Here is a 24,559-nt window from a genome sequence, read left to right as displayed (position 1 = left end):
TCCCCCAATCAGGGATTTTTGCGGCCTTCCCTCAGTTAACAGCTACGGGTAATCAAAGTAAAGCTGGCGTTGTGGTCCTTTGCACAGCCCCTGCAGCTGCAGATGAGACTTACTGTGGTTCTGAGGAATGCTAACTGCAGTCACGAGCTGCTCTCTACCTGATTGAGCAAGCACACCCAGCACCCAGCAGTCCAACTTCCTGTCCCTAGACAAAACAAAGCTTTGGCATGATCCTATCAGCAGACCCTCGCTCTGAGGAAATAATAAATAATAATACTTGCATTTGATATAGGGCCTTATCACGTCTTCAAAAGTGAATTGACTGTATATTTTGTGGGCGAAACGCAGCAGCCAATTGCGCACAGTAGTGTCCCTAAACAGTCATGGATTGAAGTGACCAATGTATTATATTTTTTGAAGGAATTATTACCCACGGAAAAGTGATCTGCCAATTGACTAACAACCGGATCCTACTTACTGCTAGGTAAACAGAAGCGTGTGGAGTAAGGAACCTTTCCCGACATTTCGCCCTGCCAGAAATCGAACCCAGGTCTCACTTGCGAGGCGAGTGCTCTAACCACTACACACACAATCCAATAGGAGGAATGTGGGTAAATAATGGAACAAACATTAACAATAAAATCCTTGCATTTCATACAGCGTTTATAGCATTGTTCCAGGAAATTTCTGTCAAGTGTAGTGCCTGTTTATTTGTAAGCATAGTTTCTCCCATATTCTGATCAACAGTCCTCCAGATAAATGTAAATAATTCACTGTGTGGCCCTGAAACTGTGGAATACTCCCTCAATCCCTCCGCCTTGCACCCTCTCTCCCCTTTTTCAGGTCCTGCCTGAAAACCTTCCTTTTCAACCATGGAAGGTCACCTTCTCACCTCCTGGCTCGGAGTCAGGTTCCGACACTGTTAAGCACTCTGAGACGCTACCCTGCGTGGAGGGCACTATATAAGTGCAAGTTGTTGTTGTTGGATCTTACTGTGTGCTGCCGCTTCTGGTTACAAAGGCAGTCACTGCGTTTGGTAGCAATTCCCTGTGAACTGTTTTGAGACATTTTGATGTTATAAAAACAACATTAAATGCAAGTTATTATATGATTATCATTATAGGTACTTGTTTCCATGAGAGTGAGATGGGAGAACAGCACCCTTAAAAGAGAGACTAGTGTTGTTCATGGCTGAACATGGTTGAAAAGGAAGGTTTTCAGGCAGGACCTGAAAAAGTGGAGAGAGAGTACAAGGCGGAGGGATTGAGGGAGTATTCCACAGTTTCAGGGCCACATAGTGAATTATTTATATTTATCTGGAGGACTGTTGATCAGAATATGGGAGAAACTATGCTTAGAAATAAACAGGCACTACACTTGACAGAATGCCCTTTCGTGAGGCAGTGATCGGGAACAGAGCAGCGTCTGCTCTTTGTTCACCATCGTGGTAATGCCTGCGCAGCAACATAGCTCCCTTCACGCAGAGTAACGTCCCAGAGTGCATTAACCAGTCAGCCGCTTCCTGTGTGCAGCAGGAGTGGGGAATCTTGGCATAGCAGTTACAGGCTGAAGAGTAAAAGCTGTCTTGCAGCAATGCAAGGCAGAGACAGATAGTCTGGAGGTCAGGTTTGAAGCTTTAGTTGATATCTTCCCCGGCAAATGCTTCCAACCATGAGTTTTTTAAAAAAAACAAAATGCCTTTTAAGGATAATTGTAATACATCCATGGAACGCTCGCTCTAGCTCTCCTGATTTATTTCTCTAACCTGACCCCACATATGCTTGTGAAAAAAATATGTTCACAGCCAGTGAAGACTGAACTGTGCGCAGTATTTTCCGGTGGGGAAGAGGGAGGTCATTTAAAAAGGAGCAGATGCTATGGCAGTAGGATGGTTTACTGGTTTTGTTTGCAGTTCTGCTCCTCTCTCAGGAGCTAGACCGTGTCTTTTTTTGCCCTGCTCCAGCGCAGTGCGTTTCCTTTCACTCCTGCCCTTGCTGTGCCAGCTGGGCCTCCATCCTCGACTCATACCACACTCAGTCTCAGTCACTTTCTTCTTATTCCATCATTCTCCTTCCCTCCTTTAGTCCTGTAGCTCAGTGGTTAGAGCACTTGCCTGGCAAGTGAGAGGACCTGGGTTCGATTCCCAGGCAAGTTTCCTTACTCCACACCCCTGTTTACCTAGCAGTAAGTACGAACCCGGTTGTTAATCGATTAGTGGATTGCTTTTCTGGGGGCAATAATCCCTTCAATTTTTTTTAAAAAATTAGTCACTTCAATCCACAACTGTTTGTGGGACACTGCTGTGCGCAATTGTTGCCTCATTTTGCCCGCAAAATATATAGTCAATTTACTTTACAGTATATTCTGTGAAGCCCTTTGAGACATCTTGAAGACGTGATGCAAGGATTATTATTATTGTTGTTTCCTCCCTCCACCCTTCCCTCACTAACTCCCTAATTAATTTGCTTCTTCCCTCACTTTTTTCCTCCCTCACTCTCTCACCCCCCACACAGTTCCTTGCTTTGTTTGTCCCTCCCTCACTTTCTCTCCCTTCTTCCCACCCTCACTCACTAACTTCTTTGTTCATTCAACCAGACAATAATTTATAGTTACATAGCACCTGTCACATCAAGAGGAAGTCTCAAAGGCCTTCACAAAACTGACTGGAAGCCTGAGTGGGCAGAAAGTGAATGGGTAAAGGGTGGGATGGTGAGTGGATAGAGGGTGAGTGGGTAGAAGGTGAGGGGTAGAGGGTGGGAGGGTGAGTGGGTAAAGAGTGAGTGGGTAGAGGGGTGGGGCTGGTGGTGAGGTAAACATGTTCTCTCTGCTCTCCTTGACTATCTCAGGAGAAGCTAGTCACTGCTGGTTTCTGGGGTGGGGGAACTAGTAGAGCAGAGCTCATGTAGGTTTCACCCACCAACCTACAGAGGAGATGAGAGGGTATCCTGAAACACTTACTGCAGAAATGTGCTCTTTGTATTGAAGTGAATACAATCTTACTGGTTACTTTGTTCTCTCGGGTTCTATAAACTTATCAGAAACTCATGAAAAGTTGCTGATAAATTTATAGATTTACAGAGTGAGCCCTCTCCTGAGTCAACCCATAATTACAGTGGTTCATGGCAGGAATTATATAATAGAACAGTTAGAGCTCAGCGTGCACAGAAATCCAGCCAAACCAGAGGCTGTGGTCAGCAGGACACAGAAGCAGTGAACCAGCAAGTTACAGAATGCAGAGCCAACTGAGCACCTGTAGGAGACCAACACATTATATTACACACCTTTTAAGTCAAAGAAATGTCTGAATTACAGAATTAGATTAATCAGTCTGAAAGTGAATGCTGTTACGGTGTCAGATGTGCTTGCAATATTCCACTAACTGAAATGAGATGATTAATAAATAGCATAAATATATACAGTTCTTCTCTTTGCCCTTATTTCTAATTGTTCTCAAACCTGACAATAATGGTTGAAACTGTGAAAGGAAGTTACCAGGTTAAGATCCAAATCAATCAATGCTGAGTTTGTGACCTCAGCTGGCTGACCAACAAAACTAGCAAAATGCTAGCCTAGCTCAGTTGGTAGCACTCTCATCTACTCTCACCTACAAATCAGAAGGCTGGGAGTTCAAGCCCCACTTCACAATATCACAACAATGGTCTGGATAAAGAAGGCTCTTCAACTAATCCAATCTCCTCCCTCCTGAACACCCTGCCCTGTCCTCAACACTACCACCCTTCCTGCCAAACTGTTCCAATCATTAATTACCATCTGCTTAAAGACAAACTTCCTGGTATCGGTCCTAAAATTGCCCTTTACAACTATAATCCTGTGTCCCCTTGTTATCCTGTCTTGATACATCCTAAAGTATTGATCTGGGATTTCTTTGAACTCACAAGTTTAAGCTGATAGTGCAATGCAGTTCTGGGGAGGTGCTGCATTGTTGGAGGAGTCATCCTTCCTTCCTATGGGACATTAAACCAAGGTTTCCCACCTGTTTGTTCCAGTAATGTTAAAGATCCTAATAACACTACTGGAAAAGAGGAGGTAGTTTCTCGCAGTGTCTTTGCCAACAATCCCACAAATAAAATGAGTTACTCACTTCATGGCTGATTGTGGGACATTGCTGTGCACAAATTAATCTCTGCACATATAAAATATGCCCTCCTGATGTGAAAAGCGCTATATCAAATGCAAGGAATATTTTAAGATCACAAAAGAGATTTGGATGAAGTTTCCCGTGAAACAGGTCAGAAAAATGTCTGAATGAGTATTCAGAGCATTTCCCTTGATAGTCCTTACATGTAAGAACTCTGCTGCACCAAGAGCATTCTAAGAACACAATTAATCATGGCAATAAAAAATAAAAAAGTCTGTTCTGTGAGCTTCCTGCAGACAGGCAAGTGTAGTCATTATACAAGGGTACAGGGAGAGAGAGGAGAATTGATGTTTCCTTTGTTTTTACCTGTTGTGCAAGATTAATTTTCACTTTACTACATGCAAGGTTTGATGCTGTTAAGCAACTGGTTTCTTGTTTGTTCCTTGTGTGTGTGCATGTGTGGGTGGATGTGAGTGTGTCATGGGTTTATATCCAGGTTGTACTGGTAGGATCAAAATCTTCTCTGTCTAGAGACTATAAGGATCCTGTGAGATGAGTTTGTGGGCCAATCCTATATATCCAATACCCGGTGTATTCTCCCGACATAAACTGGCATCAAAATCTTGCCATAATTCCATTATAACACTAAACTGTTTCTTAAATGAGTCCAGTGGTCTGACCTCAATAACTCTTCTTGGTAACTCATTCCAGCCATTCATTACCTCCTGAGTAAAGAAATTGCACTTCACACACCCCGAACTGTGTCCTTTTGTCTTAGTGCTTTGAGGTGTCCGCCACTGTTGGTTGGTAGTTTAGATGTTTATGACTGGCAGGCCATGTTATAAACATCTGAGCTGTGAGCTTGATTATTCAGACTTGAGCTCCTTCATTGTAGCTGGTCCAGGACCTGACCACTAGCTTCTCATGGAGCATCTAGGTATGGATATTAATTGATGACAAAATGCCATCGTTGTCCACAGAATGAAATGGAGTAAAAAAAATTGTGTTTTGGGACAGAGCTGGTACAGTGGTCGTTGGAAAGCCATCACCACAGAAGGTTACAAAGCACCAGTCCTCGGGCACCTGCTCTGAGCTGAGCAAGTGTTAAGTGACATTGTCAGCACTTCCTATAACTACATTGTTAATAGTGATCCTTGCTCTTAATGTAACGTCCGTAACGCTGAATTACCTCAAAGCTTTTCCCAGGGAATTTCTGTCTAGTGACAGTATTTTGGAAGCAAACACAGCAGCCAAATTGCACACAGCAATGTCCCATAAGTCAATGACCAATTTTGTTTATATCGGGGATTGCTGGTGAGGACGCCAGTGAAAACTCCCTTCTCATTTCCAATCATATTATGGGATCCTTGATGTCCACCTCAAGTAAGTTTGATGTCTCATCCAAAGGCTTTGTTGAATGATTCTGATTGCTCACTTACATATGGCTACTGGAAGGGGATGGGGTCTATGCTGAGCTGTACTTGGTGGCCCCAGGCAGCCTTTGATAATTCTGGTGGATTGTATTGCCAGCTGTTAAACAGGAGGACAGATTTGAGGCAACATGATTGCTGTCTTTAAGATTCATGCTGACCTGCTGAGTTTTTCCAGCTCTCTCTGTTTTTGGACAGATTTGAGCTTTATCTATTGTTGCTTCTCACTGATTCCGCTGAGGGATGCTTTTCCTTTGATACAAAGTAAGTAAGTCAGTCAGTGAGTGAGGGAGGCAGGGAGGCAGGCAGGCGGGCTCAGGAGATACATCAACAATCATTCGTGTGAATGTGTGGTGTGGTGAGACCATACTTAGAATACTGTGTACAGTTCTGGTCGCCGCAGTACAAAAAGGATTTTGCAGAAATTGAGAAGATAAAAGAAGGGCAACCAAAATGATTGAGGGAATGAAGGACTGGACTATGAGGGACTTAAGTAAATTGGGCATGTTCCTGCTGGTAAAGAGAAGATTGAGAGGCGACATCATTGCTGTCTTTAAGATTCCAAAGAGGCAATATAGATCATGACAGGCTGTTTCAACTGTCCAGAATAGTAAAATCAGAGGACAAGGCCTGCAATTGGAGGGGGATAATTTCAGAACGAATCTACGCAAACACTATTCTAGTGAGCGAATAGTAAACGTAAGGAGACGGTTGAAGCAGGAAAGTCTTTCAAACACAGATTAAGTAGTTTTAGGAAATACATAGGCAGTCTGGGAAGTATGTGCATGCGACCGCCAGGAAGGTGGAAGAAGAACTAGATGGACCTTGTTTTTTTTTCGTCCAGAGCATTTCTTATATTCCTATATATTCTTATGAATCTGTTTAGAAATCTTGAGGTGAAATTTGCAAGCCATATAATATATCACATTGAATATGTTGGAGCTGGATTCCCCCCTTTCCCCGACTATGGCATAAAGGTTCAGTTCAAAGTCACTGACAGATGACTCTTTGTTAGTGTTGGAATCTACCATTGTTCTGATTGAGGAGACCAGCGTTTCAGTGTCACCTTACGGGATACCGGCCAAACTGAATTGTGTATGAGGTCAGTATTCTGTCACACACTGCACTGAAATGCTGCTCTACAATAATAGCAGCTTGAAATATCAGGCAACACTGACTAACTGATTTCTCAAAGAGGGTAATGCCCTTCTTGGGACCAGCTTAATTGCTGGGTACAAAATTCCAAAGATTTCTGAGCATTTCACAGAATATTGACTTAACTCAGATTGAATTTGTCTGGTATTTCTTGAAGTGGCACTGAAATGCCATTCTCCACGCTCGGAAACGACAACGAAAGCATAGGCACAGTGAATGACACAATAGGGTACCATTTGGCCCATTTTTTTTAACTCCTCCAAGAATCAATCCACCATGTATCAAATTCAAATTCTAAATTCTCTGCTCTTTTTCCCCATAACATCCAATACCTTTCCTCTGTTATCCACTGCTGGTGGCTACAAAGATAATGTCTTCAGAGCTTTAAGCCTAACCATGTGCTGAAGGTATAGTGCTGGATATGGGAGGAGATTTTAAAAAGAAACCAGTTTATGTCATTAACTTTCCCTTGTAGAAACATCTGTTTGGTCTCTTGCCACTTTACATGGAATAATTGGATAGATTATTCTGTGAAACTGAGGTGAAGTGTCATGATTCAGGAGAGAGCAGGAGGCAAATCAAAAAATTAGTGACACCAAACCTAGCTGAAGATAGGAGGAAGAGGGGAAGATTGAGAGAGGTAAGGAGTTCTAAGAATTGCACAAACTTTTGAAGACATACAACATAAACACATACAGGGAAAAAGTTAGGTTTACAGTAGATAGTCCTGATAGTCGCAAGCGAGAGGACCTACTAGGTTTCCTTATTCCATACGCTTCTGATTACTTAGCAGTAAGTAGGAACCTGCTTGTTAGCCGAATTGCGGAATGCTTTCTCGGGAGTAATAATCCCTTCAAAAATAATAATAATTTGGTCATTCAATCCACGACTGTTTGTGGGACACAGCTTGCTCTGCCACATTTCCCCCAAAGTATACAGTCAATTCATTTCACAGTATATTTAAAGCGCTGGAATGCATTGCCTGAAAGGGTGGTGGAAGCCAATTCGAAAACAACTTTTAAGAGAGAGGTAGATAATTATTTGGGGAGGACAAGTTTGCAGGGCTATGGGGAGAGAGCGGGCGAGTGGGATTGATTTGGATAGCTCTTTTGAAAGAGCCGGCACAGACACGATGGGCCAAATGGCCTCGTTCTGTGTTGTATAATTAGAATCATAGAATCATAGAATTATACAGCACAGAAAGAGGCCATTCGGCCCACTGTGTCTGCGCTGGCTCTGAAAAGAGCAATCCAACTCAATCCCATTGGCCCGCTTTCTCTCCATAGCCCTGCAATCTTGTCCTCTACCCATCTACCTCTCTCTTAAAAGTTGTTATTGAATCAGCTTCCACTACCCTTTCAGGTAATGCATTCCAGATCTGAACAACTCGCTGGGTGAAATTTCTTTTCCTAACCTCCCTTCTGTTTCTTTTAACAACTAACTTAAATCGGTGTCCTCAGCTTACTGACCCACATGCCAGTGGAAACAGTTTTTCGCGGTTCAACCTATCAAATCCTCTCATGATCTTGAAAACCTCTATTAAATCCCCTCTTAATCTTCTCTGCTCTAGGGAGAATAATCCTCGTTTCGCTAACCTCTCCTCATAACTAAGGTCCTTCATTGCTGGTACCATCCTGGTAATAAACCTCCTTTGCACCCTCTCCAATGCCCTAACATCTTTCCTAAAGTGCGGTGCCCAGAACTGAGGCCTAACCAGCATTTTATAAATATTCAACATAACCTCCTGACTTTTGAATTCTATGCCCTATTTATAAAATCTAATATCACGTATGCTTTTTTTAACAGCTTTATCTACCTGTCCTGCCACCTTCAGAGATTTGCTTAAGTGGACCCCCAGGTCTCTCTGTTCATTTGCCCCCTTTAAGATTGCACCATCAGCTTATATTGCCTCTCCTCATTCTTCCTACCAAAATGCAACGCATTTCTCCACATTAAACTTCATCTGCCACATTTCTGCCCATTTTATCAATTTGTCTAGGTTCTCTTGGAGTCTGGTGCTATCCTCCTCATCATTAACTACTTTTCCTAGCTTAGTATCGTCTGCAAATTTGGAAATTGTGCTCCCTATATCCAGGTCCAGCTCATTAATATAAATCAGAAAGAGCAGTGGTTCCCTGAGGGACAGCACTACACACCTCCCTCCAGTCAGAAAAGCAACTGTTTACTACCTACCACTCTCTGCTTTCTGTCTCCTAGCCAGTTCTGGATCCATGTTGCACAGTCCCTTTAATACCATGGGTTTCTATTTTGTTTATAAGTCTCTTATGTAGCACTTTGTCAAATGCCTTTTGAAAATCTAGATAAACTACGTCTACTGCAGTACCTTCATCCACCCTCTCAGTCACTTCATCAAAAAATGCTATAAGGTTTGTCAGACACGATCTGCCTTTAACAAATCTGTGTTGTTAAACCATATATTTCTAAGTGAGAATTTATATTGTCTCGGATTATAGTCTCCAGAAGTTTTCCTACTACTGATGTTAGGCTGATTGGCCTGTGGTTCTCAGTTTTATCCTTCTGCCCCTTTTTGTACAGGTGAGTAACATTTGCAAGCTTCCAGTCCCCTGGCACCACTCGCGTGTCCAAAGAGGATTGAAAGATTGTGACCAGAGCCTCCGCTATTTCCACCCTTGCTTCCCTCAGTATCCTTGGATGCATTCCGTCCAGACCAGGTGACTTATCTATGTTGAGCACTGATAGCCTTTTTAGTACGTCCTCTCCGTTGATTTTTATCATATCCAATTTCTGTTCACAAGCCTACAATATTGTGGCACTGGTTGCATCATCTTCTTTTGTGAAGACAGTTGCAAAGTACTTATTTAATACATCAGCCATGCCCTCTGCCTCAACAAGAAGATTTCCACTCGGGTCCCTAATTGGACCCACCCTATCTTTGACTAACCTTTTACTCTTGATATGCTTACAAAATACCTTAGGATTCCCTTTTATGTTTCCTACTAATCTTTTCTCGTGCAGTCTCTTCGCCCCTCTTATTTCCTTTTTCACTTCTCCTCTGTACTTCCTATATTCTATTTGATTATTTTGTTTCTTTTGGACCTGACATTTGTTCATAAGCCTCCTTTTTCTGTTTGATTTTAATCCCAATTTCCTTAGACATCCAGGGAGGTTTGACTGTCTTACCTTTCCCCTTTGTGGGAATGTATTTGCTCTGTCCCCGAACCATCTCCTCCTTGAAGGCCATTGTTCATTTGCTGTCTTACCTGCCAATCTTTCTTTGCAATCTATCTTGCTCAGGTCCCTTTTTAGCTCACTGAAATTAGCCCACTTCCAGTTGAATTCTATGAGACGTCTCAACGATGTGAATAGGTGCTATATCAAAGGCATGGATTATTATTGTTGTTATTATTATAGCTTCATTAGATGAGTTAGGATCAGTTTAGGTTCAACTTGCTGAATGACAGAGTTCTGCACTGTAATTTCTAAAATTCTATGAGTTCCATAGTCTTGAGGCCTCGACTGGGAGACAAAGATGACGAGACAGAGCAATGAATTGTAGGGGACAAAGGTTGTGGCATTTCAAAAAGGGTTCCTTCTGTTAATTGATTTTATGAATCACTACAAACAACTCTAAGATTTCATCCAGAATAATGGCTCCGGAGTGTGTAAGATGATTTATTGTTTTATTTTTATTTTTTGGCTGGTTTGCCAGGCTTGACAGTGAGGTGTGGGGGCTACCCCACAGACGAGAAATGACTTGACAGCTCAGGAAGTATTAAAAGAGGGACTGTGCCTTGTGGGGTCAGTTTGACCCAGTGCTGTCACTTTGCTGCTGTTAACCAGCTGGTGATTTACTCCTTTCACTGCCCACACGCCAACAGTTCTAGTTTTGTAAATCTTATAATTCAAAGAAAGTAATCCCCCAGCAACAAAATGTTTAGGTCATTTGTTGGGTGCAGAGGTCTATATATTCAATCAAGCAGCTTTGCCAGGTTAAATCAACTTTTATTTTTCCCTCCCATTGGAATCATTTTTATAATGTTTATGGAAGAAGCTTTGTGTTATTTAGGAGTGTTTCTTTTTCCTTCTCTTAACCTCCTGGGCCACAATGAGAGATTGGCTAAATTTGAGTCGTATTCCTGAAAGCTAGAGAGATTATAGTGATTATAGTAACTGATCGTGATAAATAATAATAATGGTGGTACAGTCGATTGAGGTGTTTAAAAAAAGGACAGGTCATAGAATTATAGAATCATAGAATTTTATAGCACAGAAGGAGGCCATTTGGCCCATTGTTCCTGTGCCGGCTCTTTGAAAGAGCTACCAATTAGTTCCACTCCCCCGCCCTTACCCCATAGCTGCTCTTACCCCATAGCCCTGCACATTTTTTTCTTTTCGAGTACCTATCCAATTCCATTTTGAAAGTTGTTATCGAATCTGTTTCGACCACTCTTTCAGGGAGTGCGTTGCAGACCGTAACAACTCTCTGGGTAACAAAAATTTGAGAAGCAATGGTATTACTTCTGAAGTACAGGGTGACCAAAAAGTTGTGATAATTACCCTATTATCTAAAAAACCCAAAATATCATAATTTCTTTAAGACTTATTAGATATTGTAATGGTATCACAACTTTTTGGTCACCCTGTATTTATTTATCTCATTGTGCATTAAAAGGCCTGCCTTCTAATTAACTGGCGAAACAAGCTGGATAGGTTGAATAATCTCCACCTGTTCCTGTGTTCCTACTGTGCACTAGCACCAATGCAGATGAAATGGCTGAATGGCTTTCCTCTGTGAGGGCTCTCCAAGTTGAAACTGTGCAGGTTCACTGATGGACTATGTTTCCATTTCTTTTCCACAGATCATGAACTGTAGATAGCAAAAGCACAAGGTGACCATGGCGCCACGGAAGAGGAACCGGCATGTGCTGGGGTTTTTGTGCTGCCTGAGGAGCAGCGAGCACCCAGAAATCACCTTCAAGGACAGAAGTGTCCCCCTGCAGCTCCTGGAGTTCTCACTGCCAATGCCGCCCACAGAAGAACTCAATGCCAGGTTTACGGAGCTCGTTGTAAGTGTCTTGAAGTCTAGCAGGGAAGTTGTTTAACAACAAGCGATCGAAATTGAATTGTGTTGATATAATTTGATGACCATTATTATAATTAATAATAAACATAGAAGTCGCTGGGAACAGTCGCTAGGGTCAGGGAGCATCTATGGAGAGAGAAAAGTGAGTTAACTCACTTAACTCACTCACTTAAAAGTGAGTTAACTCACGCCGAAAGGTCATCAACCTGAAACAATAACTCACTTTCTTCTGCCCATAGATGCTGTTTGACTTGCTGTGTGTTCCCAGCAACTTCTGTTTTTATTTCAACTTTCCAGCATCTCCAGTATTTTGCCTTTGATTATAATTAATAAGTTGCTTTTGTAGAGCACCTTTCACATACAATAAACATCTCAGAGCACCTTACACATCAAAACTGATCAGAAATTAAGTGAAGGTTGCAATACAGGCAATATGGCAGCTAAACTGTCCCAGCAATATCCCATAAACAATAATTAGATGAGATTTTAATTCATTTGAATTTCACTTCATTTCTAACTATTCTGTAAACTGCTTTGAGGTATTCCTGTTTTGAAAGGCACTGTATGGACACGAGTTGTTATTGCCAGTGTCTGGAAAACAGTGTGCGCCTTATGTGCTAGCTATTGCATCACATACAATCAAGTATTTTCTAAAGAAGGATGGAAAATGGGGTGAACATCACACATTTGAGCAACATTGGAATGGATCTTCAAATTACTCATCCTTTGGGATGAGTTAGTGCTCTTTATGGACAGGTGGTCCAACATACTAGATTGTGGTTGAGAGCAATGCTGCCCAGTCACTTTAGGCCATGCAATGCATCCTACTGTGAATATTATTGTATTGATTTTCTTCCACGTCAACCCACCAAGCATCTGGGATCAACAGAAAACTTTGTACTGCTGTCTTTCCTCTGATGACTCCACAGTGAGAACTTGACAACACAAGAACAATAAACAGCAATAAATGAAAACAGACTAAGCATTTGAGGGCTTCTGCTCCAACGTGTCCCTTGCCACACTCCCCTCCCCTATTAAGTATTTGTTGGTTAAAAACACAGGCTTTGTGTTCCAGAATTCCAGAAGAGAAAGCCGCACTTCTCCCCAATAGCTTATTCTGTGAATGGCTGAGCAGGACAGAGTGAGTTTGATCACTGGTCTGTACTGATGATAGCTGATCTCAGGAGTGATGGAGAAGCATTATATTTGTCCTTAGGGCCCTTGATGTGGTTGGTGATGAGGATGGGGGAAAAGCAGAAATCCGTCATTTCCAAAGAAAAAATGGTCATACTTTGCCCATGATCAATGACAATTGTTGCTGGATTTGCATTTCTATTTATCCATTTAGTTCCACTCTGTTTGTGTCTGAAATGATCCTATCTGAAATCAATTTAGGGTTGGGAGAGGAGTCTCAATGAGGTGCCAATGGATCTGAGCTCACAATAAAAATGGGTCCTCAATTTGACAATCTCACCTGGGGTGGGGGGAGGGAGGGGGCAAAGGATGGTGGGTGATGGGAAATGGAAGGTGTCAAACTGCTGGAATTGGAACACGTTTCTATAGTTAGGTCAGGAGAGTGATAAGTAGATAGTCTCTTTCTCTAACTATTGCACTTGCCCAGTATTAATAATGGGCATCTGGAATGGAACGTTGTCCATTCTCCAGCATTAACATCCGGTACCTTTACGGATCAGAGAGCTCTGTAAAACAACATTGGCTATTGTGGTTGGGAGTATAGTTATCCATTAACCTCGCAACAACTTGAATTAATAATGATAATAATCTTTGCATTTGATACAACACTTATAATCTCAAAATGTTTCAAAGCTGTTCACACGGAATTGCTTTCAAATATAATTAATGCATATTTATAGGCACATATGCCAGCCAATTTACAACAACAACAACAAAATTACATTTATAAAGTGCCTTTCACGTCGGGAGGACCTCCCAAAGCGCTGAAAATTTAAGGACAGCAATAGCCCAGCCAAGAAGTGAATGACCAATTTTTCTGGAGGTTTGCTGGCCAGGAGAGAAACTCTTTTTGAAAAGTGTAATGGGATCTTTAACAACTACTTATACAGAGAAGACCTTTATTTTAAAGTCTCATTCAAAGGATGACACCTCCTCCAGCCCTCCCACTGTTGTGCTCAAAGTCTAAGCATCAGCTTGAGCCCACAACCTTCTGAGTCAGAGGTGAGAGTTCTATTGACTGAGCCAAGTGGTACCTTTGAAAGGTTTCTGCCAATCTGTGCTGCACATATTCATGTTGGGCAAGGCTGGAAGCAGAAAAACTTAATTGAATCTGATTCAGAATTATTTTTGGTGGGGGAACATCTCACATGCACACTTTAACATGAGCGTGGAGTCCTGTAGCTCAGTGATTAGAGCACTTGCCTCGCAAGTGAGAGACCTGGGTTTGATTCCCGGGCAATGCAAAACTTTGTGCAAATTTCCGTACTCCACACGCCTCTGATAACTTAGCAGTAAGTAGGAACCCGGTTTTTAGTCCATTCGCAGATCACTTTTCCGGGAGTAATAATCCCTCAAATAAATAAATAAAATAATAATAATTTGGTCACTCAATCCACAACTGTTTGTGGGTCACTGCTGTGCGCAATTGGCTGCTTCCTCCTCTACCCTCAACTCCACGACGACCGATGTCCTGACAGTCTGCCTGTCTGACATTGAGTCCTGGACGAGAGACAACTTTCTTCAGCTCAACGTGCGTAAAATTGAGGCCCTCCTGATTGGCTCACGTCAGCGCCTCCGCACCTCAGGCGCTGACAGCATCAGCATCCAAGGCTGCACTCTCCACCTCTCAAAGCAGTCAGGAACCTCGGTGTTCTGTTCGACCCTGAGCTGTCCTTTCCCCCTCATATCCGCGCCACAACTGGCACCGCCTTCCATCACCTCCGGAATATCGCCAGACTATGGCACTACCTCACCCCTCACGCTGCTGAAACTCTGGTCCCCGCCTTTATCACCTCAAGGCTGGACTATGGGAACTCTCTCCTCGCCGCCTTCCCAGCACCTCCCTCCACAAGCTGCAGGTCATTCAGAACTCTGCAGCTCGTGTACTGTCCCGCACCAGGCTTCGCAACCACATCACTCCCACCCTCGCTCGCCTCCACTGGCTCCCCATCCCCCAGAGGATTGATTTCAAGATCCTCATCCTCACCTACAAGGCCATTCACGGCCTTGCTCCCTCCTACCTCTCCGACCTACTATTCCCTACTTACCTGCCTGTACCCTCCGTTCCTCTGGCTCCGGTCTGCTCCACATCCCCCGCCCTAACCGCCCTACGATCGGTGGCCGGGCCTTCAGTCTTTCAGCCCCGAGGCTTGGAACTCTATCCCCCAGTGCCTTCGCCTTGCCTCCTCCCTTTCCTCCTTCAAGGCCGGTCTCAAGACCTTTCTCTTTGACAGTGCCTTCAGCTCCCCTCTCGACTCTCTACCCCTTCTCGCTCCCTCCCTCCCCTCACCCTGTCCATTTCCCCCTCCTCACTCCCTCCCTTCCCTCCTCTCACCCTGACCATTTCCCCCCTGCTCGGGTCCTGACCCAACTGTCCAGCGCCTTTGGGACGTCCTCCCGACGTGAAAGGCGCTCTATAAATGAAATCTTGTTGTTGTTGTTGTTGTTGCTGCTGCGTTTCACCCACAAAATATACAGTCAATTCACTTTACAGTATATTCTGTGAAGCATTTTAAGATGTCTCGAAGACATGATAAGGCGCTATATGAAATGCAAGGAGTATTATGAGCAGTGGAACCCTAGATCGGAGGATCCGTCAGTTCAATTGTAGCTGTCTTCCCCCCCCCACACCTCTCCTAAAACTCCGTGAATGGCCTTGTAGGTGAGGATGAGGATCTTGAAATCGATCCTCTGGGGGATGGGGAGCCAGTGGAGGCGAGCGAGGGTGGGAGTGATGTGGTCGCGAAGCCTGGTGCGGGACAGTACACGAGCTGCAGAGTTCTGAATGACCTGCAGCTTGTGGAGGGAGGTGGCGGGAAGGCCGGCGAGGAGAGAGTTCCCATAGTCCAGCCTTGAGGTGACAAAGGCGTGGACCAGAGTTTCAGCAGCGTGAGGGGTGAGGTAGTGCCGTAGTCTGGCGAACTTCCGGAGGTGATGGAAGGCGGTGCCAGTTGTGGCGCGGATATGAGGGAGAAAGGACAGCTCAGGGTCGAACAGAACACCGAGGTTCCTGACTGGCTTTGAGAGGTGGAGAGTGCAGCCTTGGATGCTGATGGTGTCAGCGCCTGAGGTGCGGAGGCGCTGACGTGAGCCAATCAGGAGGGCCTCAGTTTTGCGCACGTTGAGCTGAAGAAAGTTATCTCTCGTCCAGGACTCGATGTCGGACAGGCAGCTGTCAGGACATCGGTGGTCGTGGAGTTGAGGGTAGAGGAGGAAAGGTAGAGTTGGGTGTCATCCGCATACATGTGGAAGTTAACCCCATGTCTGCGGATGATGTCACCAAGGGGGAGCATATAGAGGGTGAAGAGGAGGGGACCGAGGACAGAGCCCTGAGGGACACTGCACAAGACAGTGCGGGGGGTGGAGGAAAAAACATTTGTGGAGACAAAGTGAAGACGGTGGGAGAGGTACGACCTAAACCACTCAAGGACAGGGCCTTGAAGGTTTAGGTGGGAGGACAAGCGGTGGAGGAGGATAGCATGGTCGACCGTATCGAATGCTGCCGATAGGTCGAGGAGGCAGAGGGAGCCCTGGTCACAGATGGTCAGGATGTCATTGGTGACCTTGACCAGGGCAGTTTCTGTGCTATGGGCAGCACGGAAACCCGACTGAAGGGGTTCGAATAATGAATGGTTGGAGAGGAAAGAGCGCAGCTGGGAGGCGACAACTCTTTCCAGGACCTTGGACAGGAAGGGGAGGTTGGAGATGGGCCGGTAGCTTGATAGCTGCGACGCATCAAGGGAGGGTTTTTTCAAGGTGGGAGTGATGGTGGCAGTTTTTAAGGGAATGGGAACAGAGCCAGAGGAGAGGGACAGGTTGACGATGTCTGTGATATGTGGGGCAAGGAGGTGGAGCTGGGAGATAAGGAGTGGGGATGGGGTCAAGGGAGCAGGTGGTGGGTTTCAGGGATAGGATGAGTTTGGTGACAGAGGGTGGGGAAACGGGTACGAAAGTGTGTAGGGGAGGATGGGTAGGAGTCGGAGTGTGGGAGGGAAGGGGTGGGGTGTGGGTGGATGTTGGAGGGGAAGTGACCGCGGAGCGAATTCCCTTGATTTGGATTCAAGGAAATCCAGCATCTCCTCGCAGTGAAGGTTGGAGGAGATGACCTGCGCGGGGTGGCGGGGGGACGGAGGAGTTGGGATGTGGTAGAGAACAGTAGCCTGGGGTTGTCCTTCGCCTCCAGGATTATCCTGGAGTAGAAGGACGATTTGGCCGAGGCTAGAGTGGAGCGGTAGATTTTGAGGAGGTCCAGCCAGATTTGTCGGTGGACCGTTAGGCCAGATTTGACAGGTGCGTTCAGCGGCCCGCACCTGGCTCTTCAGTGAGCGGAGGTGGGTGGTGAACCAGGGGGAGGAGCGAGAGTAGGAGACAGTACGGGAGGTGATGGGGGCAAGAGTGTCAAGTGTGGAGGAGAGGGTGTTGTGGAGGAGGGTGAGAGCAGAAGAGGGGTCAGTGAGGGTTGAAGGCCAGAGGGAGAGGAGTTCAGAGGACTCCAAGGCAGCGGTTAGGGATTGAGGGGGTAACTTCTTCCAGGGGCGGTAGAAGATGGTGGTGGGTCTGGTGGAGGTGGGTGGAGGTGGTGAAGGAGATGAAGTGGTGGTTGGAGACGGCCTTGTCGGTGATAATGACATCCGAGACACTGAGGCCCCGGGTGATCACCAAGTCGAGTGGGTGGCCGTGACTGTGAGTGGGGGAGTTGATGTGGAGGGAGAGGTTGAGCGAGGAGAGCAGGGAAGAGAAATCTGAGGAGATTGAGCAGGAGGGGGTGAAGTGCAGGTTAAAGTCGCCCAGGATGATGAGGCGATCAGAGCAGAGGCAGAGAGATGTGAGAAGTGTCGAGATATCAGAGATAAAGGTGGGAGAGGTTTTAGGGGGCCGGTAGAGGAGGAGGATTTTAAGTGAGAGGAAGGAGGTGTGGGAGAGGGTGAGGTGCTCAAAAGAGGGGAAAGAGCCAGAGGAGTAGGGGGATAGGGCAAGTGGTGTCCTTGAGATAAGGGCAACACCACCGCCACGGCGGTTGGGGCGAGGGATGTGGTGGGAGGTGTAGCCGGGTGGTGTGGCCTCCGTGAGGGGGAAGGTGTCGCCTGGGGTGAGCCAGGTTTCCGTTAAGGCCATGATGTCAATGCTCTCATCAAGGATGAGATCGTTGATGACCAGGGCCTTGTTACAGAGGGAGCGGACGTTTTGTAGTCCGATGTGGATGGAGCGGTTGACAGAAGGGTGTGTGGGAGGGAGGGGGGTCCCGGTTGTGAGGCAGGGGTGGGGGAAATGGAGATGAGGGAGGGGAGGTTGGCTCCCCGGGTCTGTGTCTGGGGTGGCTGGCGAGTGTGGTGGGGAATGGGGCAGTCGGTGTGGCTGCTGCTGGACAGCCAACGCGCGAGTGCCACGGTGCGCCCGGCGGAGGATTCCCAGACTGGAACAGAGGGAGGTTGTAGAAGGGTCAAGTGGGGATAGAAGGTGAGAGGGACGGAGAGAGAGGAGGAGAGAGTGGGAGAGATGCAGAGGGGGGAGGGTTTGGGAGTAGAGAGGAGGGAGGGAAGGAGGGGGTGAGGGGGCATGGGTCATAGCGGCAGCCATAGTGCGCACGCGGGGACCGGGAGCGAGCGGCCAGGTGGATGGAAACATTATCTCATGGGCTGGGGCAGCCAACCCAACAGGACCATGGTGGGCCCTGATGTGAGCCCTGGGGGGGACACAGAGGATTTTTTTTGTTGTTGCGCGCGCACACTTCTGAAAATGACAACTATGACGTCAGCGGTTCCCCCGCTCCGTCCCCACCCGTTCCCTCCTCAACAGCCCTGTGCTGCACTCCCTGCCGCGTCGAGCTTAAATACCTGAGAGATAGGCCCAGGCTCCTCCCCGCGCTGTCCTGGCGCCGCTCCCTGTCTTGGAAGTTGTTATAGAATCGGCTTCCACCACCCTTTCAGTTGATGTATTCCTGATCCGAACAACTCTCTGTGAAAATAATTCTCCTCACCTCCCCTCTAATTCTTTTAATCCCATTTCTCCACTTTGTCCCCATTCCCCTAATTTCCCTTATTTTCCAAGTATATATCTATCTCCTTTTTAAACATCGAAATTGATTCTGCTTGCATAGCCGTCTGGAGTTTTGTGGCCTCCTAAGGTGGTGCATTCTATATACTCACAACTCTGTGAAAAAATAAATGTTTGCTGATCTCAATTCTCGCCATATCAGCTCTACTTTTAAGATTATTGCCATGTGTTTTGTATCACTTCACCAGAGGAAAGAACAGTCCGCTATTTGCCTCATTTGCATATTGAGCAAAAAAAGAAATAATAATCCTCGCATTTGAGGTGAAGCGAGAAAGAGAAGAAATGAGAATTAGACACAAATGTCGTTCTATCCCAATATCCATAAACTACATCTTGTTGCCACAACAAGTTGAAATGATCATTTGGGGAATGCTGCAGGCACCAGACCCACCAGGCTCACAGATATCTGCCGACCATATGTGTGAGAAAGCTTATTCGCTCTGTGCCAGGCTACTAGCTACGGCATCCCACATATATTTGCCAGACTGCAGGAGGGCCAACGGATTGACACGACTGCCAGATTGGTGGCGTCCCTGGGCTGCAACGACATAACCCCACGGGGATGCTCTCCCACACTTCAGATCCCCATCACCCGAGATGTTTCAAAATAAAACAATTTGCAGATTTCCAACTGGGTTAGAAATTCTATTTTCCTCTTTAAAATAACTTCAAATTGCGGCCTCAGTCTGGCACTGGTTATGATTTGGGAGAAACCTCACTTGACATTCCTAAAGGGAACATACATGGCTAATTCCTCACTTCAGGAACATGGCTTGGCAGAGACATTCACTTCCCATTCCCGACTCCTGAAGGAGAAAGATGAACATGGGCACTGTTGAAGAGGGAGATAACCCAGTTAATATGTCTTTCTGGGTCTCTTCTGCTTCTCACCTTTCTGTGGGGAAAAGTAAATTCTTCTCATTTTCAAATCTAATGAAAATGCAGTGTTCATTTTGGCCGCAATTATCATTTCATAGAATTATACAATACAGAAGGAGGCCATTCGGCCTATTATGCCTGTGCTGACTTACCATAGAGCAACAAATGGAAGGATTGCATTTTGCGTTGGGCTGATATCAAGATGGCTAATTGAACTCAATGGCCAGTGTAAATGTTTGTTTTGTAGTGGTGTTGGTGGTGGTGTTGGGGTGGAGGCGATGAGTGGGGGAAATCAGTTGAATGTTTACAAGAGAATTTGCAAAGGTAAGTGCAAAGGTAACATCACAACTAATTTACAAACTTTTTGGGGGGTCAGCCGGGTGTCTGACACATGCGGAAACCCATCACCATGCTTAAGAGTAACTAAACTAAGCTGAGACTTCCATGCATCCCACCTACACGTGGAAATCCCAGAGGTAAATTGTTGGAATGGGATGTGCACTCTCTCCCTGGAGGAACACATCCTGCTTACCTAATTCCAGAAAGTATTAGGCGCAGGCTGGCTTGGGGACCCCAGAGTACGCGTTGGAGTAACTGTTGGAGTCTAACCAACTAAAACAGCATAGCCATTGATATTGCTGTCTGGCAATTTACAAGCTGGGTTGTGTAACACATGTTGGATTTCAGTATGTTAACTAATGAAAGGGATTTCAGGTGAATGTCATTGGTTGTTAATTACATTAATACAGGCAACTGCACATATTTGCACATGGTTAACACAACCGACAAATTGTGGCAAACTTCCTGCCGCTTCTCCAGCTAGGACCACCCTATATATCAGGGCTTTGGCTTGTACAATTAAAAGAAATTGGGTTGGAAGAAACTGTGGAGCAGCCTGGTTCAGGAACCAGAACTACTGGGACTGCCACAGAGGATCAACTCCAGACTTCGTAATTTTCCATTACCAAGTCTTGGAGCCAGCTGAATACCAGGGAGATCCCTCTTACATCTCACCCTCCCAAGGAGGATAGTCACAAGTCATTCGACATCTGAGAAGCTCAGATTTGAGCCCTCACAAAGTGCATAAGAGATACCAGGAATTCTCTTGGTGAGTGGTAAACCTCAGCATGAAGTGCATGAGAGCTTTGCCACCATCCTCCTGCTCATATCGTGGACACACATTCCTATGCATCAAGTGGTGATTCCACCAGTTGGACTTGCGGAGCTTCAGCAGCAGATGGTTATCTCTGTACATATCAGTCAAGGTGGATACCAAGCCTTAGATATATGAACATATGAATCTGGACTCCAGGTAACATGTTCTTGCAGCTGTCATCCCATGCTTCATACTTTCCTCATAAGCTGTTTTATGGCTAGTGATCAGAAGCAGGAAACCTTGCCTACATTACATTTTCCTATCTCGGGGCCACTGAGACCAATTAACTAGTGTAACTGGTAAGCCAGCTGGAGTCAGCTAACTGAGCACAGGCCGGAACTCGAACCTGTGACTTTCTCATCTACATTGATCAGTGTTGCATTGGGCAATAGCTTTTCTCACTTGGGAGGGCATCCCTCTAAACATAGACATCCCTCTAAACATAGACATGATTTGCACAGGGAGGTGGAGGGCTTCAATTGACGCTCTCCATTATTGGAAACAAAAAACATCATTTTTGATGATTGGCAGACCTTACAATGCTTTGACCTTCCATTTCCTCCCCTCTCCCCATGATGAGGCCAGCACTGTGACATTCTCATTCAGGGAGCATCATGGGAAGATCTGATGAAACTCATCCCTTGATGTATTCTTGAATGACTCTTTGTTTAACGATGGCCTACAAACTGTGGGACTCTTCCATTAGTTTGATTAGTCCAGCAGATAATGGGGACTCCTGAGAGAGTGGTGTACAAACTTGTACAACGGATGTGAGGATTTGATGGACCAGACACTTCAGGAGGTGGTCATCCCATAACCACCAAGGGTTCAGAGGGAAAGTGACTGAGTGACTATCCGGCATAGTAGGAAGAGGGGATGGGCAGGGCAGAATGCCCCCAATAGTCTAACACTCTCAAACCGGTACTCTGTACTGAATATTGAAAGTGTTGATATCTCCAGGGAGGACAGTAAAAACCGATTGGTTGACCAGGGGGACATAGGTAACAGGAGCAATGCTGTTGTCATAGGGATACAACAGTGAAAGGTATAGACAGGCGTTTCTGCAACCGAAGACGGGAGTTAAGGATGGTATGCTGCCTCCCTGGTGCAACGGTCTTAGACATCGCGGAACAGCTGAATACATTTCTTCAGGGGGAAGGGGAACATCCAGAAGTGGTGGTTCAGGTTGGGATCCATGATATTGTTAAAAAAAAGGGCTGAGATGCTACAAATAATAATAATAATCCTTGCATTTGATATAGCGCTTTTCACGTCGGGAGGACGTCCAAAAGCGCTTCACTGTAAAGTGAGTTGGCTATATATTTGTGGGCGAACGCGGCAGCCAATTGCGCACAGCAATGTCCCACAAACAGTCGTAGATTGAAAATGACCAATTTATTATTGCTTTTGGTTTTGGAGGGATTATTAGGCTCTGTGTGGAGTAAGGAAACTTGCCCAAGGTTTCGCCCTGACCTGCCTGGAATTGAACTCAGGTCTCTCGCTTGCAAAGCGAGTGCTCTAACCACTGAGCTACAGGACTCCACAAAGGGTGAATATCAAAAGCTGGGGAACAAACTAAAGAATAGAACATCCAAGGTGGTGATCTCCCTGTACCTCGGGCAAATAAATACCATAATGGCAGGATCAAGCATATGATCTAAGCTTGGCTGGAGAAATGGCTTGAATCTGGAACGCATTGCCTGAAAGGGTGGTCAATTCGATAACAACTTTTAAAAACATGGTTGGATGGGTATTTGAGGAGGACAGCTCGCACCAAGCTTCGGGACCACATCACTCCCACCCTCGCTCGCCTCCACTGGCTCCCCATCCCCCAGACGATCGATTTCAAGATCCTCATCCTCACCTACAAGGCCATTCACGGCCTTGCTCCCTCCTACCTCTCCGACATACTATCCCCCTACCTACCTGCCCGTACCCTCCGTTCCTCTGGCTCCGGTCTGCTCCACATCCCGCGCCCCAACCGCCCTACCATCAGTGGCCGGGCTTTCAGCCCCTAGGCTCTGGAACTCCATCGCCCAGTGCCTTCGCCGCCTCCTCCCTTTCCTCCTTCAAGGCCGGTCTCAAGACCTTTCTCTTTGACTGTGCCTTCAGCTCCCCTCTCGATTCTCTACCCCCTCCTCCCTCCCTCCCTTCCCTCCCCTCACCCTGACCATTTCCCCCCTGCTCGGGTCCTGACCCAACTGTACCACGTCTTGGGACGTCCTCTCGACGTGAAAGGCGCTCTATAAATGGAATCTTGTTGTTGTTGTTGTTGGATGGGTCTGCAGGGTTATGGGGAAAGGGCTAGGGAGTGGGATTGACATTACATTGCTCTTTTCAAAGAGCTAGCACAGACTCAATGGGCCGAATGGCCTCTTTTTATGCTGTACGATTCTATGATTCTATGATTATGACTTGTGTGCTGCTCCCTATTCTGTATTTAAATACTAATAGACTTGTTAATCTTGTTAATCTGTGATTTGTTGACCTTAACAATGGTAGGGATGTTAGCTCTGGCTACTTGAATAATTTCACATTGAAGATAACATGTGTCAATATCAAACATTCACCATTCAAATATAGTGTAGCCAGAAACACAGAGAAGCTTCTCCAACAATGTATAAGTATAGTGCCTCCTACTGTACCTGTGAAATATCACTTTTCCACCTGATTTTCATTTCCTGAGTGTGATTGCAACTAGGAAGGGCAGTTTGGACTGATAACCTATTCTCATAGGAAGATAAATTTAGACTACATCATCTTATTTTCCATTTCATACCCAGTATAGACAGAAGAATAAATATCTAGTCTGGCACTCTCTGTTGGTAGAACGCTGTTCTCTAGGTTGGTTCATTGAATGTGGCTTGAGTTCTCTGGGGAGGGAGTTGAAATGAGAAATGAGAAACAAACTGAGGACAGTTATGCTGCCTCTTGACACAGTGGAGCAAGAACACCCAAATTAACGAGCTAACAGCTTAGTGCTGAGAAGCAGCAGGGATACAGGAGGCTTTGCTTACAATGGGTGTCCTCATCTCCTCACTACCTTCAAATACATTTGATTTGAATGCATGAGATATTGAGATGTCGCTTTGTACAAGGGAGAAACAAAACCTCATTAGGAAACCATCACAGGCTGTGTTAGCGCTGTAATGAAATCCAGTTCCTCATTTTTGCATGTACAGCGTTATTTCTGGCTGTGCAACAAACAAATCTAGGCACAGATTCCAGGAGGACTACAGGATTTGGAGCTGTTTGACACAGTTGGGTTGTATGGGCTCAACTCATGTACAAGTTTACTCCTTCCAGTACACTGATCTTTCCATCAACCCGATCTGCCCCAGTCATCTCTCACAACAAAAGCTTCACAAACAATCCCACCAGGTAACCTAGATGTTTTCACAACCACCTCCCAGCCATCAACATGTGGCAAACATATGTGGTTCATGGCAGCAGAAGCTGCCGGATCCCATCCTCATCCTCCCACTGTTGATGCATTCCACATTGACACAACCATGTTACTAACTGCT

The 24,559-nt window shown here is 45.7% G+C and overlaps 1 protein-coding gene across 1 annotated transcript in view; it reads left to right on the top strand.

Annotated features, from left to right (window-relative positions):
• daam2 (dishevelled associated activator of morphogenesis 2) overlaps positions 1 to 24,559 on the top strand; it is a 183,351-nt gene that overhangs the window by 67,437 nt on the left and 91,355 nt on the right. The window contains exon 2 of the mRNA XM_042333487.1: positions 11,526 to 11,732. Within this exon, the coding sequence (XP_042189421.1) occupies positions 11,562 to 11,732 (171 nt within the window). The 5' untranslated portion in view covers positions 11,526 to 11,561. The remainder of the gene's footprint in view (positions 1 to 11,525; positions 11,733 to 24,559) is intronic.

The sequence above is a fragment of the Callorhinchus milii genome, unplaced genomic scaffold (genome assembly GCF_018977255.1).
Source record: "Callorhinchus milii isolate IMCB2004 unplaced genomic scaffold, IMCB_Cmil_1.0 Scaffold3, whole genome shotgun sequence".
In the NCBI taxonomy this organism is placed as follows: domain Eukaryota; kingdom Metazoa; phylum Chordata; class Chondrichthyes; order Chimaeriformes; family Callorhinchidae; genus Callorhinchus; species Callorhinchus milii.
This window is presented reverse-complemented; position numbering and strand designations above follow the sequence as displayed.